The sequence below is a fragment of the Mobula birostris genome, chromosome 14 (assembly GCF_030028105.1).
Source record: "Mobula birostris isolate sMobBir1 chromosome 14, sMobBir1.hap1, whole genome shotgun sequence".
Taxonomy (NCBI): domain Eukaryota; kingdom Metazoa; phylum Chordata; class Chondrichthyes; order Myliobatiformes; family Myliobatidae; genus Mobula; species Mobula birostris.
Genome location: NC_092383.1, coordinates 43,729,112 through 43,744,362, shown reverse-complemented (window position 1 = coordinate 43,744,362; position 15,251 = coordinate 43,729,112). Strand labels below are relative to the sequence as shown.

Below are 15,251 nucleotides of genomic sequence, written 5' to 3'. Positions count from 1 at the left end.
CTTGGTATAAAGTCCTGGGGATCTGGACATGTCACAGCTACCTAGCCTAGAAATGTATTCAAAAAGGCAATCCACTAATGCACCCATTGAAGTACAGTGCCCGTGGGTCTGTCCTCAGCAGTGACAAGGAAGGTAATAGAGACAGACTTAACTTTCTGGAGTCAAGTATTTGTTCAAAATATTCACACCATGCGATGCCTATTTCTGCCTAATTGACATTAATTGTTATTAATGTAACAGTAATGTAGATTTTGCACAAAGACTGCACTAGCTATAGACAACACATCAGGAACAATATTACTTTAAGTAATGGGTTGAGATTGGACTCCAGCACAAAGCAGAAAGGGAGCTATATAACATTCATTAATGCTGTACCATCCTTGTTCACATCAGACCAGCTTTTGCCTTTAAATAAGAGGTTTCATTTCAATAGTTTGCATGTTTACAGTGAATGACAGAATTACAGCTTAATGTTTTTTCATTGAATTCATTTGTATCCAGATTTCAAAAATGCAGGGAGAATATTACCACAGCGTAGTTTGATGGTCTGATGAATGATTTAACAAAGCTTGACGGTTCCAGTTTTTGCCCATGGCTGAATGACATACATAAGCTTTATACATAATTTGATGAATGCTTGTCATTGTGTGGATAAACTCAATGACTGCTATAGAGGCGAAACAGCGATAACACAAGTTTTAGCCTACAGGCTATGTTACACTTATTAAGCCAACAAAGATGAGAGAGTTTTCAAAGGAAAAAAACAATTTAAAAATGAGTACAGTAACTCAAATTATGTGTGTTAAGTCAATGTTATGCAGCTCAAGAATGATAGTGATGCTAGCACAAAAGCTAGTTAGGAAATATACCACTGCTGCCATGCTTTGCTTTTTACACCCAACTTCAACTTCAAATGTCTCATACTTTTGCAAAAGTGTCAGCATTCTAAACGGAAGCCATTTTTCCTGGGGAGGGCAAAAGGTTACACTGATTAAGTGTCAATGACCCTATGAGTGCTCAAAATTCAAAGTAACCTGATAGCCCAAGGCTATGAAAAATTCAAGCTAGGTATCCTGTCATCTAACTGTTTTAGTCTTATGAAGATCGGTACAGGAAACAGTTCACCAAATGACTAAAGCTAAAATGTTATAGATTTTGTAACTAACTTAACAAAGCCAACTAAAGGTGAAAAATCTGGTTCACTTATCCGCATAATTCACTAAATGGCTTCAAGCTCTTTGGCGAGCAGATAAACTAAGAGATAATTACCCAGCTGGAAATAAATGAAAAAAATCTCCCCCTCCCCCCCACAAACAGACATGACATTGCCAGTAGAACTTAGCTAGAATCTATGCACTGAATGAAAACAGGAGAAGTATGATTTTTGTTTTTGCTGTCAAAAACTTACAAGATTGATAGTATACTCACTGGTCCAAAACCAAGTAAACTCTCAACGAATTTTGTCACGACTGGTGATAATGATTTTTTTTCAACCTTTCTGAAAGCAAGCTGATTACCTACAGTAATAACACTCTCACGTCAGGTAAAACAATCTAACTAGACATATTTACCAAATCAGTTTAAAATTTCCATTACCTACTCTATTCACCTAGGCCTCAATCATAAACCTGCAGCCACACTCACATCGAAATTGGACAGTTACACTCAAAGATGCACCAGAGTACGTGGGTTCAGTGCTGAGATTCAGCTCACTGACCATTTTTAGCCACCACAGTCAGGAAACTTTCATTATCTTAGTCTTGGAAACGCCACTGTGCCGGGTTCTAACTGTACCCAGAGTTGCAAAGGATGGGTCTAGCTCTGTTGCTACACAACATTCCAGTTGGCTGGATGTTACCACACTACCTATCCTTCGTGGAGAAGTTCTTCTGGACAAATACACAAGTCCATCAGGAAGTGGTCAGCACAGAACATCATGCAGAAAGTGCAGAAGGACTCGATGGACACAGTGGGGTGGTTCCCTGAGCAGACTATCAGGCAGAGTGCCTCTTTGCCAGACCTCACCAACAAGCACCTAGACCTTGACTGGCAGTTAGTGAGAGGGACCCACCCAGTCAAATTTTCCTGCATACCCGAAGCATCACTCTAACCAGGTGCTGACTGTAGCTGGGAGACAAGCACTCCCAGACTCTGCAGATTATGCTTGCAAAGAAGGTGTGGAGAAAAATGCAAGGACTTGTTTCACAGTTCATCCCAAGCAGCTGCAAACCAGTGGACTCTCTGATCTATGGGCTGTTCCCAGGGTCAGACACACACACACACACACACACACACACACACACACACACACACACACACACACACACACACACACACACACACACACAACATCAAGTGCTGATGGAAGATCATCAGCTCAGTGAAAGATGCCTTTTGGCCGAATATTGTTGGTCTGCCAGCATATCGAGATGACTGCGGAGGAACGCTGCCTACCAGCACTTTTCAGGCTGCAGGACTACACGCTGTGGGACACACAGAAGCTTGGTGCAGCCACAAGGGTTTACTGAGGAAGGACTGCAGTATAAGGTTCTTCCACTACTGGACAGGGTGACAAAGCCTCTCAATTATTATAGTAGTGTACAAACCCAAGGGGCCATTTTAAGAAATTTAATTGAATGCTACTTAATGCATTGTTTATGACGTAAAAATGAAAAGGCATTGTATAGATTACAATTGTAAATAATTTTTACAAATAAAATTTTGATAAATAAAATAAATACATAAACATAAATGAGGTTTTTTCCCTATATGTTGTTTCCCTGTTTTTTTTTTTAAGAAGCTGGATTTCAAAGTCAAACCAACTCTTCGAACAAGTTTCCAACATTCCGTGCTGCTGAACTGAGCTGGGACAGGCTGAAGTACCTTTCACAAACCGCTCTCCTTCAGGTAAGGCGTATAAAGTAATAGCTTTGATCCATACCTACATAGCCAAAGAGCCACTTTCTATTCTGCGTGCCTCTATGATTCATAATGCTCACCCAAAATTTCAATGGGGGAAGAAAGGTATAGGAGATACTAACTTCTCTTGTTCCTGTTCTAGGTTATTGAGCGCAGTTGACAGTATTTTAAGAAGGATCAGTTTTTATATAGAAGAATTCTAATTCAAATCAACAGTTCATTTTCCAAAACAGTGGAGTAAATGAGGACAGGATTCATCAATTCATGGAAGGGTTTCAAACAGAATGAGACTTTTGGTATCATTCCACAGCTCTGGCAATACTCCCCTCCATTCCTTTAACTGATGGAGCATTATACTGTTATATCTAATACGATTCAACCAGAATAAGCCATCATTCAAGAACATTACACATCACTTTGGCCAGTCTTTGAACACTGTCTCACTAAAAGGATTAAAACCATCCATAATTATTTAGCTAAAATGAGCTTCCAAGAGTGGATACCTCTGACACTCCAGCTCTTAAAATATCTTGCAAATTAACACAAAGCCATTTGTAAATGAAAACGTGTTGAATAATTAACAGGAAACCCCCTTCATGTGTTTTCCTCAATTTCAAAAATATTTCTGTCTCCTACCAAAAAAAGTAGCCAAAATTAACACAAAAGGTCACAAGTAGACTTTGCTTTCATCCCAAGCAAGTGCAGATTTAAAAAAAGCATTAATTGTATTTATAATAGCACACAAATGATTATAAAAACCTAAGGCATTGCAAAGTTATGGAAGAGGGGGCCAGGTGAATGAATGGGGAATCTCACATTTAGCAGAGTTAACGTCAATGTAGTTTATTATCCATCTGAAACACTCACTGCTTTTTATCTTTCTCTGGCCACTAATCCAGAAACAGAGCCATGTTCTCCAAGAAACATTTTATTTCGGATCCATAGCAGATGGTGGCTGAACAAACTCATTTATCTACATTTGACGACTGGAGCAGGGGTAGAGGTATGATTGTACTGCAGATATTCACTTGGTTTTTATCTCTTGGGTTTAAACTGAGTTCAATGAAGGTCTCCACTATCAGGTGGTTCCAGAGTTTAAAATGAAGTGATCGCAACCCTGGATTAGAACTGCTCAAAAGGAAGCCAGCTGCCTATGCTGGGAATCTAGCTTCCGAACAGAAAGAGCTACATCAGTAAAGAGGAAAATTTCAGGTGAGTAACTTTTCATTAGAAAGGTAATACATGATCATTGAACGTACTGAGTATATCTAGCATTCCAACCCAATCCCTAGCTGACGTAGAAAATTGTAAAACTGCCGAGGTTATGCTGATGAGGATAGAAAAAGGTTCAAATGCAGAATGTACACTGGTTCAGCTGATAGGCATATCTTTGCTGTGTATTTAATGTAAAGGCTATTCTTTGAAAACGGTGCTGAAATTAGGTTCTGTACTCATTGGAACAGCAGCAGCTGCCCGGCTGTCCAGGGCAGCATGGCACCATAGCAGTTAGTGCAATCTCTTCACAGGGCCAGTGACCACTATCTGAGGTTCAATCCCTGCCACTGTCCGTAAGCAGTCTGCATGTTTTCTCCACGGAAGTGTGTGATTTTTCCCTCCGGATGCTACAGTTTCGTCTCACATTCCGAAGCCATACGACTGGGATAATGAACCGTGGGTATGCTATGTTGGCTCCAGAAGCACAGTAACACTTGCAGGCTGTCCGCATCTGATTTGATTTGAAACAAACAACGCGTTTCACTGCAATGCACATGTGACAATGAAAATCAAGAAGGGAAATGTGGTTGGTAATCATGCTTTGCTGTGAATCACCACAAAAGAGGCAAAAGTTTTAAATCCCAACAGGCACCATACCATCCAAGAGGAAATTAGATTTGTTATTACAACAAGCAAGTGCTTCGGACTCATCTTCACATTTAATCTAATAACTCAATCTAGACGGCAGCTACTAATTCAGTTTGCAGTACAAGATTACAGTTCTTTTAAATTAAAATGCACTGCATAAACGGCGACAATGGTTACCCCACTGTAAATAGATCAGTCCAAAAAGAAAATCAATCAGCATCTTATGCTTCTAGTTTCAAACCAATGAAGATAAAAAAAAACTCAGCAATTCAAAATCAGTGTCACTTTGCTGTCCTATTTCACAGCACAGCACCTTCATTAGGATCAAATGGAAGACAGCATTAACTATAGCAAAATAAACAATACAATTGCTCCCTGCAGTTTACAAGTACAACTTCTTTAATAAGTCAAATTGCAAAACAATGAGAAAAGACAAATCAAAGGACACTGGAGCAACTCAAGGTTCACTGATGTCCAGATGAAGAGTCTCAACCTGAAATACTACCTATCTATTTCCCTCCGAAGATGCTGCCTGCCTCACCAACTTCCTCCAGTGCCTTCCTTTGTGTTGCTCCAGATACCAACAACTACAGTCTCATCTCCATCAGAAAATGCAACCTCTATTCAGTAATTTCTTCCAACCAATTCTCATTTGTCAGATTTTCTTGCTATCTCAACAGCCCTTCAGTAACTCTGTCGATTGACTTCAACAGTGGATACCCTTCACAATCTCCAAATACCAATCCTTTACTGGAACATTAAAAATTGACCTTTAATATGCAGTCAGAAATATAATCCTGTTTTATTTTGTAAATGAGGTGTCCATTAAGGTAAGTAACCTCAGTAGGGAGTGGTCTATTTAACTGACTAGATGTCACGTACTGGTTACTTTGGTCTCTATATTTGAAACTGCATCACATTTTTCAATTTCCTCTATCCATAAAACTCCCCATGAATAAGAACGCCAATGTTACTTTATGGATTTACCATAACTGGAACAATTTTGTGCTTTGCATCCATTTCCAAATGACTAAGTTCCAATTGCAGAAGTGCATTTCACACACAACCCTTGATACACAACAGAGTGTAAACAGACCTAGTGTGTGTTGTGTTATATTTCAAACCTAACAAATTGGATTTCATTTCACACAATTCTCCTACAACTCTTGCCACTTTAATAGCAAAAGATTAAACCCATTGCCAAACTGGATTGTTTCCAAACTCTTCAAATGAGTGAACACTGCTTTTGAATGAAATACACGAAGATCTGTACCCCAAACACTAGCACACGGCTTATCAGTACCAAACAGCAAGTATACCAGTAACAATGAGGGTAGAACCCCTTGTTGGAATCTACCTTATATACTAGACACCAGGCATCCATATTCCCTCATTACATAATTAAGAGATTGAGCCCAAATTAGTGCCAAAAAAACCTACATGTGCATAACTTTACATTTCACATTGAGTTTATTCCAATCTGATTTTCTTCAAACTCTGCATTTCCTAAATAATTAAAATCATTTTATCTCAATTCTTCCCATAAAATTTCCAAGTATCTCTTTAAAATCAATAGATCAAGTTGTTAAATTATCAAGTTCTTAGAACCCCTGCACAAACACAACCAAAAGTCAAACTATTGCTTTTATTTAGTATTATCAGAGAGACAAAGGGGCCAGAACAAATTCTTTTCTCTAGACTGCTGGAGTATTAGAGTGCAAAACAATTGCAGCAGCACAACCACGGCAGTCTTCAGTAAGCTGCCACACAATAAAGAAGGGCAATTTAGACACTTAGTCACACACCGACTTTTGGCAGGACAGCGAGCCACATGTAACAGTGGTAATATAGCTGGAAGATACACACATTAGACACTCTGCCCTCTCTGCATTTCTCGAGTACTTGTAAATTTCAATGGTTTTAGACAGAAGAAGCAAAGATGCCTGTAACACCGTTAGGTTGAACGTTAAGCATTCCCCAAACCAAACACTACCAATAATATATAGAAGTACATGTTGAAGAATACAGTGACGACTACATTGCAGTGAATAGCAACTACAATGCCTTAGAAAAGCATTCAGCCCCCGCAACTATTTTCATATCTACTGTCGCATTTTCTAAAATTAAAACATACTGAAGTAGGATATTTGAGCTACTCTACAAAACATTGTTCATGTCAAATCAAAATAAAAATTCTGAAAATTACTAAAAAATTAAAAACCAAAATTGAGAAACTGGAAAAGAATTCATCCCCTTTGCTAACTTTCCTCAGGTGCAATACTGAATATTACCTTACCAACTCACCCAATTTGTTGATGTAGAAAATTGAAGGATCACCTGTTTTCAATGAATCTGTAAGAATAAATACCTCCTCTTTCAAAGATCCACCACTATGGTAGATTTTCAACAGATCAAACCAAAATGAAGGCAAAAGCATTCAAGACTTAAGGAAACAATAATAGTGAAGCACAAATCTGGGGAAGGGTACAAGAACATCTCAAAGGCACTGAACATACCTCAGAGCTCAGGTGAAAAAGTGGTAAAAATATGACAGCACAGCCACACTGCCTACGTTAGGTTGCCCCTCTAAACTTAGTTGCTAGAGAAGAATGGCACTTGTGAGAGAGACTACAGTGACACCAACAGATACCCTTGAGTGAGTGGTGGAAGTCAGTGGCTGCAACTGAAGATGAATCTTAGGGCTCCACAATCTAAGGCCTTGCACAAAAATGGTATTTATGAAAGAGTGGCAAGGAAGAAGCCCTGGCTAAAAAAAGCATATCCCTGTCTGTAAAGTCTTTACAAAGTGTCACTTAGAAGATATTGTAAAGATGTGGAAGAAGGTCTTGTGGATGGATGAGACTAAAGCGGAACTTTTTGGCCTCAACACCAAGTGGTACACGTGGTATAAATCTAATGCTACACATCAGCCAGGTAACACCATCCCTACCATAAAGTAGGTGGAGGTAGCTTCGTGCTATGGGGATGCTTTTCAGCAGCAGGGACTGAAACACTGGTCAGGATTGATGGGAAGGTGAATACTGCTAAATAGAGAGATCTTGGATAAAAACCTGTTAAGTCTCTGCCAGAAAGCTGAAACTGGGGAGGAAGTTCACCTTTCAACGGGACAACCCAAAGCACACTGCCAGAGCAACCGTGGAGTGGCTTCAGATGAAGAAAGTTGATGTCCTTCAGTGGCCCCGAGTCTTGCCCTTAACCCAATCTCTGGCAAGATTGCTCTCCCCCATGTTCTCCAACTAACCCAGCAGAGCTTGAGCAATTCTGCAAGGAGAAATGGGCAAATCTTACTCCATCATGTTGTGCAAAGCTAACAGAGACTTATCCAAAAAGATTACTGGCTGTAATAGCTGTGAGAGGTAGTTCAGCTAAGCACTGAGCAAAGGAGGATGAATACTTTTGAACTGCTGATATTTGCTTTTGAATTTTTAGTTTTTCATACTTCACAAATTTCTCTTTTTTTGGGGGGGGGGAATCCATGAGAAAAAGGAGCATGCAATTCACGAATAAAAATTCTCCGTTAATTTGAAAATAATCACTGGTTGTAACCCTCATTTATTTGAACAAAGCACTGGGGGCTGAATACTTCTCAAGGCACGATAAGCGCTATAATTCGACTCTAACATGAGCCAGTTCAACATTCACGGGTAATGGAAAGAAAATTTTGCATGTGCACTCTCATAGAGAGTTAGGAGTATGAATGTGTCAATTCCGAAATACATGTCAATACCCAGTCTACAAAAATGCTTATGCAACATAACAGACAAAATGTTTTCATTACCAGTGAAAAGCAAAACTAGAGTGTACAAAGCTGCAACAGTAAACTAATGAACCTGACATCATCAACTTTGGTTAATGAAAAAAAAGATACTCTCTGTAGAAGTCAATTTAAACATACTTAAATTTAATTGTTTTCAAAAATAACTGTACTTTTTACAAATCAAATCTTCATAATATTCCTTTCCAAAACTTGCAGTGTTAAGGGAACAACAATAAACTCCTTCAGCAAAAGAACAAGGTGGCATTTATGATTTGCACTGCACGTGGCCATTTTAATTTTCTGTCATTTAGAAAAAAATCATAATATTCTCCAAAATCACAGCAAGAATTATTTACAATAAAATGAAACTCTCCTTCCCTGCAAACATATTCCTTATCAATAGCAAAGGACTGTTCACTTGTAATCTTATTCAGACCTGAAGCAAGCCATTTGGGAACTCGATTGTTCAGTTGACATTTTCCCCAGCTGGGTGCCTCACCAAGAACAGAACAGCAGTGAAAAATAACTTTCTTTTGTCTCCTAGCTACGAGAAGAAAATCTATTAAGTAAACAATTGTCTCTTTATATCTCTTATAGTTTCCTAAATACTGTACTCAAAATTCCTTCAAGGGAAATCTAGAAAGCAAAAATTAGTTAAATTCTTCTACGCATGGGTGAACAACAGAAAGCAGAGCCTTAAGGGCTTTGGAGCTAGAAACTGTCCCTAAAGACCTGCTGTGATGTCCTTATATGATAAGACTCCACAGTAACACTAAAGGCGAGCCATACGATTCGCCGCATTCCTTAAGAACAATTCCTGGCAATCACAAACTTTGTGGAGGAACAACATGAAAGCTACAGACAATGAATAAGGGTCATCTGCTCTTTATCACAGGGCTAAACCTCATCCTGCATAGCCTATAACCTTTTAACCCAAAGAATTCTTAATTTGCACATGAATAATCAATTTCTCAACCATGGTGCAAATAACAGCTTCAAACTTTGGAATAAGTGACACCTTCCTGTGTGTTCAGGTCTAACACTTCTTGGGTGAACTAATTAAAAGTTTTAAATGCTTTACCAGACATTATACATCTGTGATAAAGGATAACCTTTTCTGCAACGCTTTAAGAAGCTATTCATATACCTCACTGCCAACTTTAGCTTGGAATGCACTTTTTCCCTCCCAGATTAAAAACTTGCAATTTCACAGTTTGCCATAAGTGCTTTCTGCATGACTGCAATCTCAATTTAATAATTAAGGTCATATCCTTGTCACAGGAGGCTGGAAATACAGATTTAAGTACTATACGTGTACCTTAGTGCTCACCTTATTGAATTTTTACCCTGTTAACTGAAAGCAAAGTACAATAGGATAGGAACTGTTTTAAACAGATTATTTTTTCAATCTGAGTCTGAATAACAAGAGTTACCACAGCAATATCATATAAAAAACACAGCAGCCAAACTTGGCCCTCAATACTTGGTAAAGTTGATGCTGTGTTAAGAGTTTTACAGGTGTAAATAACTCTACAGCTGACAATCTTCATGTAAAAGCTGAACAAAACTAGGATATTGAACTCATTCAAACCATCCCAATTTTACCCCCTCACTAGAATTTCTAAATACCTTAACCTACCCGAGATAAATTCAGTGAGAACAATCAAATCCAGAACTTTCCTGCTCTATGACATCTTTGATCATTTAAATTGAAGAGACTTCTTAGACTTTAGTGGACAATTATAAAAATACTTTAAAAAACCTATGATAGCTTTAAAATCATGTGACATGGTTGTCACTGCCAACTAAATTAATGTTATTCGTATCAACTAGAAATTACTCAACAGGGTTACAAGGACCAGAGGTGAATTCTACTTGTTCAAACATTTTAAAATCTCATTCTATTAAATGTGTTCCAGAATAAAGTTCAAGATGACTATGACATTAAACTTTAGAAATCTACATGGCCACGTTCCCATTTCCCCTCTCGTATTTAAGCAATTACTGCCTTTGCACATTGAATTTGCCCAGATATACCACACTCTGAATATTAATACTAGTAACACTACCATGACTGGAAACATAAATGTAATCTGTTTATAGCACATCCAAGTATCTTATCACTGTCTTACAAAATTCTGTTTTAGATCTATTGTCTATAATTAAACATACATCTTATAGATTAAAACAAGACTACTTGAGTGTCATACAAAAGGCTCCAAACTTTGAGAAATGAGAGGCAGACTTTAACACCACCCTCATTAAAAGGTGCTATTTTTAAAAAAAAAACAGGACTTAAGATGTAACATGCTTTACTCTGTTAGTTGGGTAAAGCAAACAAACAAAAAAAAAATCACTTCACCAATTCCAAGTATGTTTGCACATCTTATAAACCAGTGCTAACCGGAGGAAAACACCTACACTTCTTCAATGTGAAAGCAAATAAATCACAATCCCCTTATATTTCAAAGGTTAAACAATTTCCATTCAATTCAAGTAGAATGACATGTTTGACAAGTAACATTATCTTTATAATCCATGTTCAATTGAAGATGTAATTCCAGTAACAATTTGATATACCTGCCTCAACTCTATTCTATTCAGTTTTATTGTTCATAAATGTGCCTATGTGAGAGACAAATGTATACAGTAACTCAGTTAGGATGTTTTTAATTAGCAGAATCCAAGGAAAGTACTTACTGGCCACGGAGAGGTGGGATTTCTGACTCAGAATGGCTCCATATTTATTTTGGGCTAAACATTCATAGTAGCCTTCATCTGATCGTTCTCCTCTACGATGTTCAACCTCAGTGATGTAAAGTGATCCATTTGATAAAACGTACGTCCGCTCACTATCCACCAACCTCTGCCCATTTTTTAGCCACACGATAGTAATTGGAAACTCTCCATGAGCCTGGCAATCAAGAACCACAGGGTCTTTCCGCAGAGCAATAACATCATGTGGTTCCCTCATGAAAAAAAGCTCAGTGAAGCACCAAATACCTGGGGAGAAATAAAACACAAAAATAAAGCCTTTCACAGATTAATAAAACAAGGTATCAATATTTATTGTGTTTGGCAAGAGAAAAAACTTCCCTACAGCAACACATTGATCATGCGCACTAATGAAAAATGGAACATGGCAAAAATGTTTGACAGTGTTTTGATAAATTCTTTATTTTTCTCCTGTTTCGTGGATGTCTGTGAAGAGTAAGAATTTCAGGTTGTATACTGTATACATTCTCTGATATTAAATGGAGCCATTGTTGCTAAATATTGGGAATTTCACCTTAACCGGATACTCTGAAGAATCTGGAATCCAAGTGTCACCTTAAATCCAATATTTGCCCCATTTCTCCTCATCCTAGATCCTCCAGTTTGGAAACTTTGTCCTAGTTAAATAGATTAAAATCTATCACGTCATAGTTCCTAATTAGCTCCAGTATCTTGCTTTTACCTCAATTACATCTCCATCAGAACAATAATGAAATCCCATGTCTGTTCATCTCTTGCTGAATAATGCTACTGACCACAAATTTATTTATTGCGATGTAGTGGGGAACAGGCCTTTTTAGCCAGGCCACCTAGCAATCCCCCGATTTAATCCAAGCCTAATCACAGGACAACTTTCAATCTACCAACCAGTACGTTTTTGGACTGTGGGAGGAAGCTGGAGCACACAGGAGGACGTTCAAATTCCTTACAAGTAGCGGCAGGAACTGAACCCAGGTCGCAAACACGAGGAAATCTGCAGACCCAGGTCGCTGGGGTCGTGAAGTGTTGTGCTAACACGTGCTATGCTACCATGTCGCCCCATCTGGTATGGGGCAATCTGGTGATTATGTCATAATTCACTAACCCCAAATCTGCCTATTTTACAATTACTAAACAAGTGATACATACTTTGAGTTTTTATTCTTCTCTTCCCTTACACCTTCCCACTACAATGAGCTGTAAAATTCTGTTGCTGCGATTAATTTAATAGACCAAATAATGAATTTGTTTAATTTTGTTATATTAACGGAGACACAAAGTCTCCATGCGTTGTACGGAGTTAAACACTTAATATCGGAGCTATCCCCTCCCCCACGCTCCCAGCAACTTGAGGAACTTCTCTCTCCTTCCCAGTACTGGGGAAGGCTCTTTGAACTGAAACTTTAGCTGTTTCTCCTCCCATAGATACAGCCCAACTTGCCCAGTATTTCCAGCGTTTTCAGTTATTTTGGTGTCACAGCACACACAGGTACGAACCAAACAAAGCCTCAATTCCTCCAAGATTCAGGATCACTCATTTAAAACTTTAATTTTAAAACAAATCTTCAAATATGGGTGATGGGGAAATCAGTATCGCAAGCAACCATGAGCGCTGAAGGTACCAAGCGCCGAATCCCTACAACCACAACTTCCACAGGCGACAAAAGGGCAATGCAAAGTACAAACAAAATCACACAGCCACAGCACCGGAGAACCGATATAAAATCACTGCAGGGGCGCACTACAATGGCGGTAACCTTTCATTGAGCTTTTATAGGCGGGCAGAAAACTCAATTAAAATCAGAAATTAAAAGGACAACACTTGTAAAAATCGTGTTATTATTTTGATTCTAAACACCATGTCCGTGGAAGAGACTTGGTCCAACCTGAAGTCGCCACCGGTTGCCATACAGGCAGGACTTCGCACAAGATGTTTGCTAATTTTACAAGCTTGTCAAAAAGGAGTTTGAACAGGCGAAGTCGTAAAAGTCTGATTTTACGAGAAATCATTAGCAACATTAGCCCGTGTGTATCAATAAGCTCTCGTCGCCTGTTTTTTTTAAGTTTCCCACTCTTTCTAAGCTCATCTCAACTAACCACGTGTAAAGAACTGAGTACCTCTACTTTGGACACAACTCTTCAAGCACAAACATCCAAGGACAGTCATCTCTACATAAGCGCCACTTCGGCCTGACGATGCAACTTGAAAGGCTTTCAAACAGTTCTTAAAACCGACCATCAACTCAAGGGTGCTGACTGACTGTGTTATGTGCATGCGATCAAGCCCTGCCATTTATTTTCATTAAACACGCTCAGACTGCCCGCTCCTCCAAAGAGTTCAGTACTGCGATTTTTAAAAATTTCTGTTGTTTGTTGTTTATTTTAACAACGCAGTTTTGCAAATCTAGCCGTTATGCTGCAGTCAGCCTAATTTCGCAGAGATCAAAGTACACGTCTGGGAGGGGGGTGTAGTGACCTCAGAAGGGGTAAAAACGTTTTGAGATATAACGTATTTTTAATTTGTCGTGTATTTGTCAGCATTAAGGTGACAGCAGTTGGAAATCAGTTACAGGTCTCGAGTGGATTTGAACATACGTGATCGAGAAGAGCTCATATCAACTGATCAATTCTCTCCAATACTCCCTCCCCGACTTGAATTAATCAGTTCAGGTTCTGGGATGCAAATGAATCCTTCCGTTAACGCGACAGGAGATCACACAGCGCAGTTGAAAAGGGAAAAAACACCTCGCTTCTTTCACCAGGACAATTTCTCGCGTCTTCAAAAGAAAGTTTGCCAAGAACCTCAAACATTTTTGAAACTAAAAAGATAACTTTTCGCTTTGGAATAAATTTATCTCATTAACGTTTGGCTTGTATTTAAAGCGACCCTCAACAATGTTTACTAATACCGAACGTGTGCGCCACATCAGTAAGACACCTCATTAACTCCTGCAGTTGGGATCAATTCACCATATAATTTCAGGGGAGCAAATATCCAAAACAAGATGCTGAATCGCTCCATGGTGGGAAAAAGGAATCAACTTAATAAAAAGGAGTCGGCGTGGCCAGAGACCCCACGCTGTGTCGGAGGGGGTGGGGAGGGGCATTCGCTCTTATCTCACTAAGTGAATGGGAGAAGGAAAGCGAAATAAATAAATACACGTGGGTCAGACGCGGCACCAATGCGTTTGTAACAAACGTTGTAGCGAGCAACTCAACTCAACTTTTACAACAATGTAACTGAAGGTGCGCATGAATGCGGCGGACGACACAAAAGCTCGTCTGTGCGGACACTGCCGGCCATTAAGTGTCTGCAGAGATGAGTAACCCCCCCCCCTTTCTCTGAGTACACCGCCAACACATTTTTGCACCGACAAGCAACCCCCCCCCACCCTACCGGGTATCGACCCCACGATCTACATCTGGAGTTTTCCATGGAGTAGTTGAGCCCGGCCACAATGGCTGGAAAGGTTAGGGCCAGGTAGGACACTGCAGTGGTCACTCAAACACAGCGCGGACATCAAAGCTCTTTATCCAACACTTATTTTTCGTGAGCCACAAAAAAGAGAAAATACCCACTCACCTGAAAAATGGAGCAGTAAAACTATCAGCACTGTCCCAGCACAAGTCCTCCGTTTAAAAATCGCCATTTAATCCTCTTTCTTCACTCATACTAGTCTCCCCCACCCGCCCCTACACAAACTCCCAGCTCTGATCTGCAGCGGCTCCAGATGCCTCTGCCTTCACTCAGCGCGGACTCTTTCCTGGCGGTGCATGCACATGCGCGGCAGTGCTCCGGCCAACCGAAGCACAGGACTCTGCTGCAGCGGCGCGCGCTCTACTTTCCGCCAGAGAGTTGAGCGGGAGCTCCAGGTGAGCGAGTCCTTACTGATGGGATGAGCCCTGGGGACGAGGAGCCGGAGTCGGAGTCAGCCTC

The 15,251-nt window shown here is 39.6% G+C and overlaps 1 protein-coding gene across 1 annotated transcript in view; it reads right to left on the bottom strand.

The window, feature by feature from the left end:
- LOC140209487 (protogenin-like) overlaps nucleotides 1-14,982 on the bottom strand; it is a 159,102-nt gene extending 144,120 nt beyond the window's left edge. Inside the window, exons 1-2 of the mRNA XM_072277734.1 lie at nucleotides 14,898-14,982; nucleotides 11,261-11,563 (exon numbers count right to left, since the gene is read on the bottom strand). Coding sequence (XP_072133835.1) covers nucleotides 11,261-11,563; nucleotides 14,898-14,964 — 370 coding nt within the window. The 5' untranslated portion in view covers nucleotides 14,965-14,982. The remainder of the gene's footprint in view (nucleotides 1-11,260; nucleotides 11,564-14,897) is intronic.
- Between the last annotated feature and the right edge of the window lie 269 nt (nucleotides 14,983-15,251).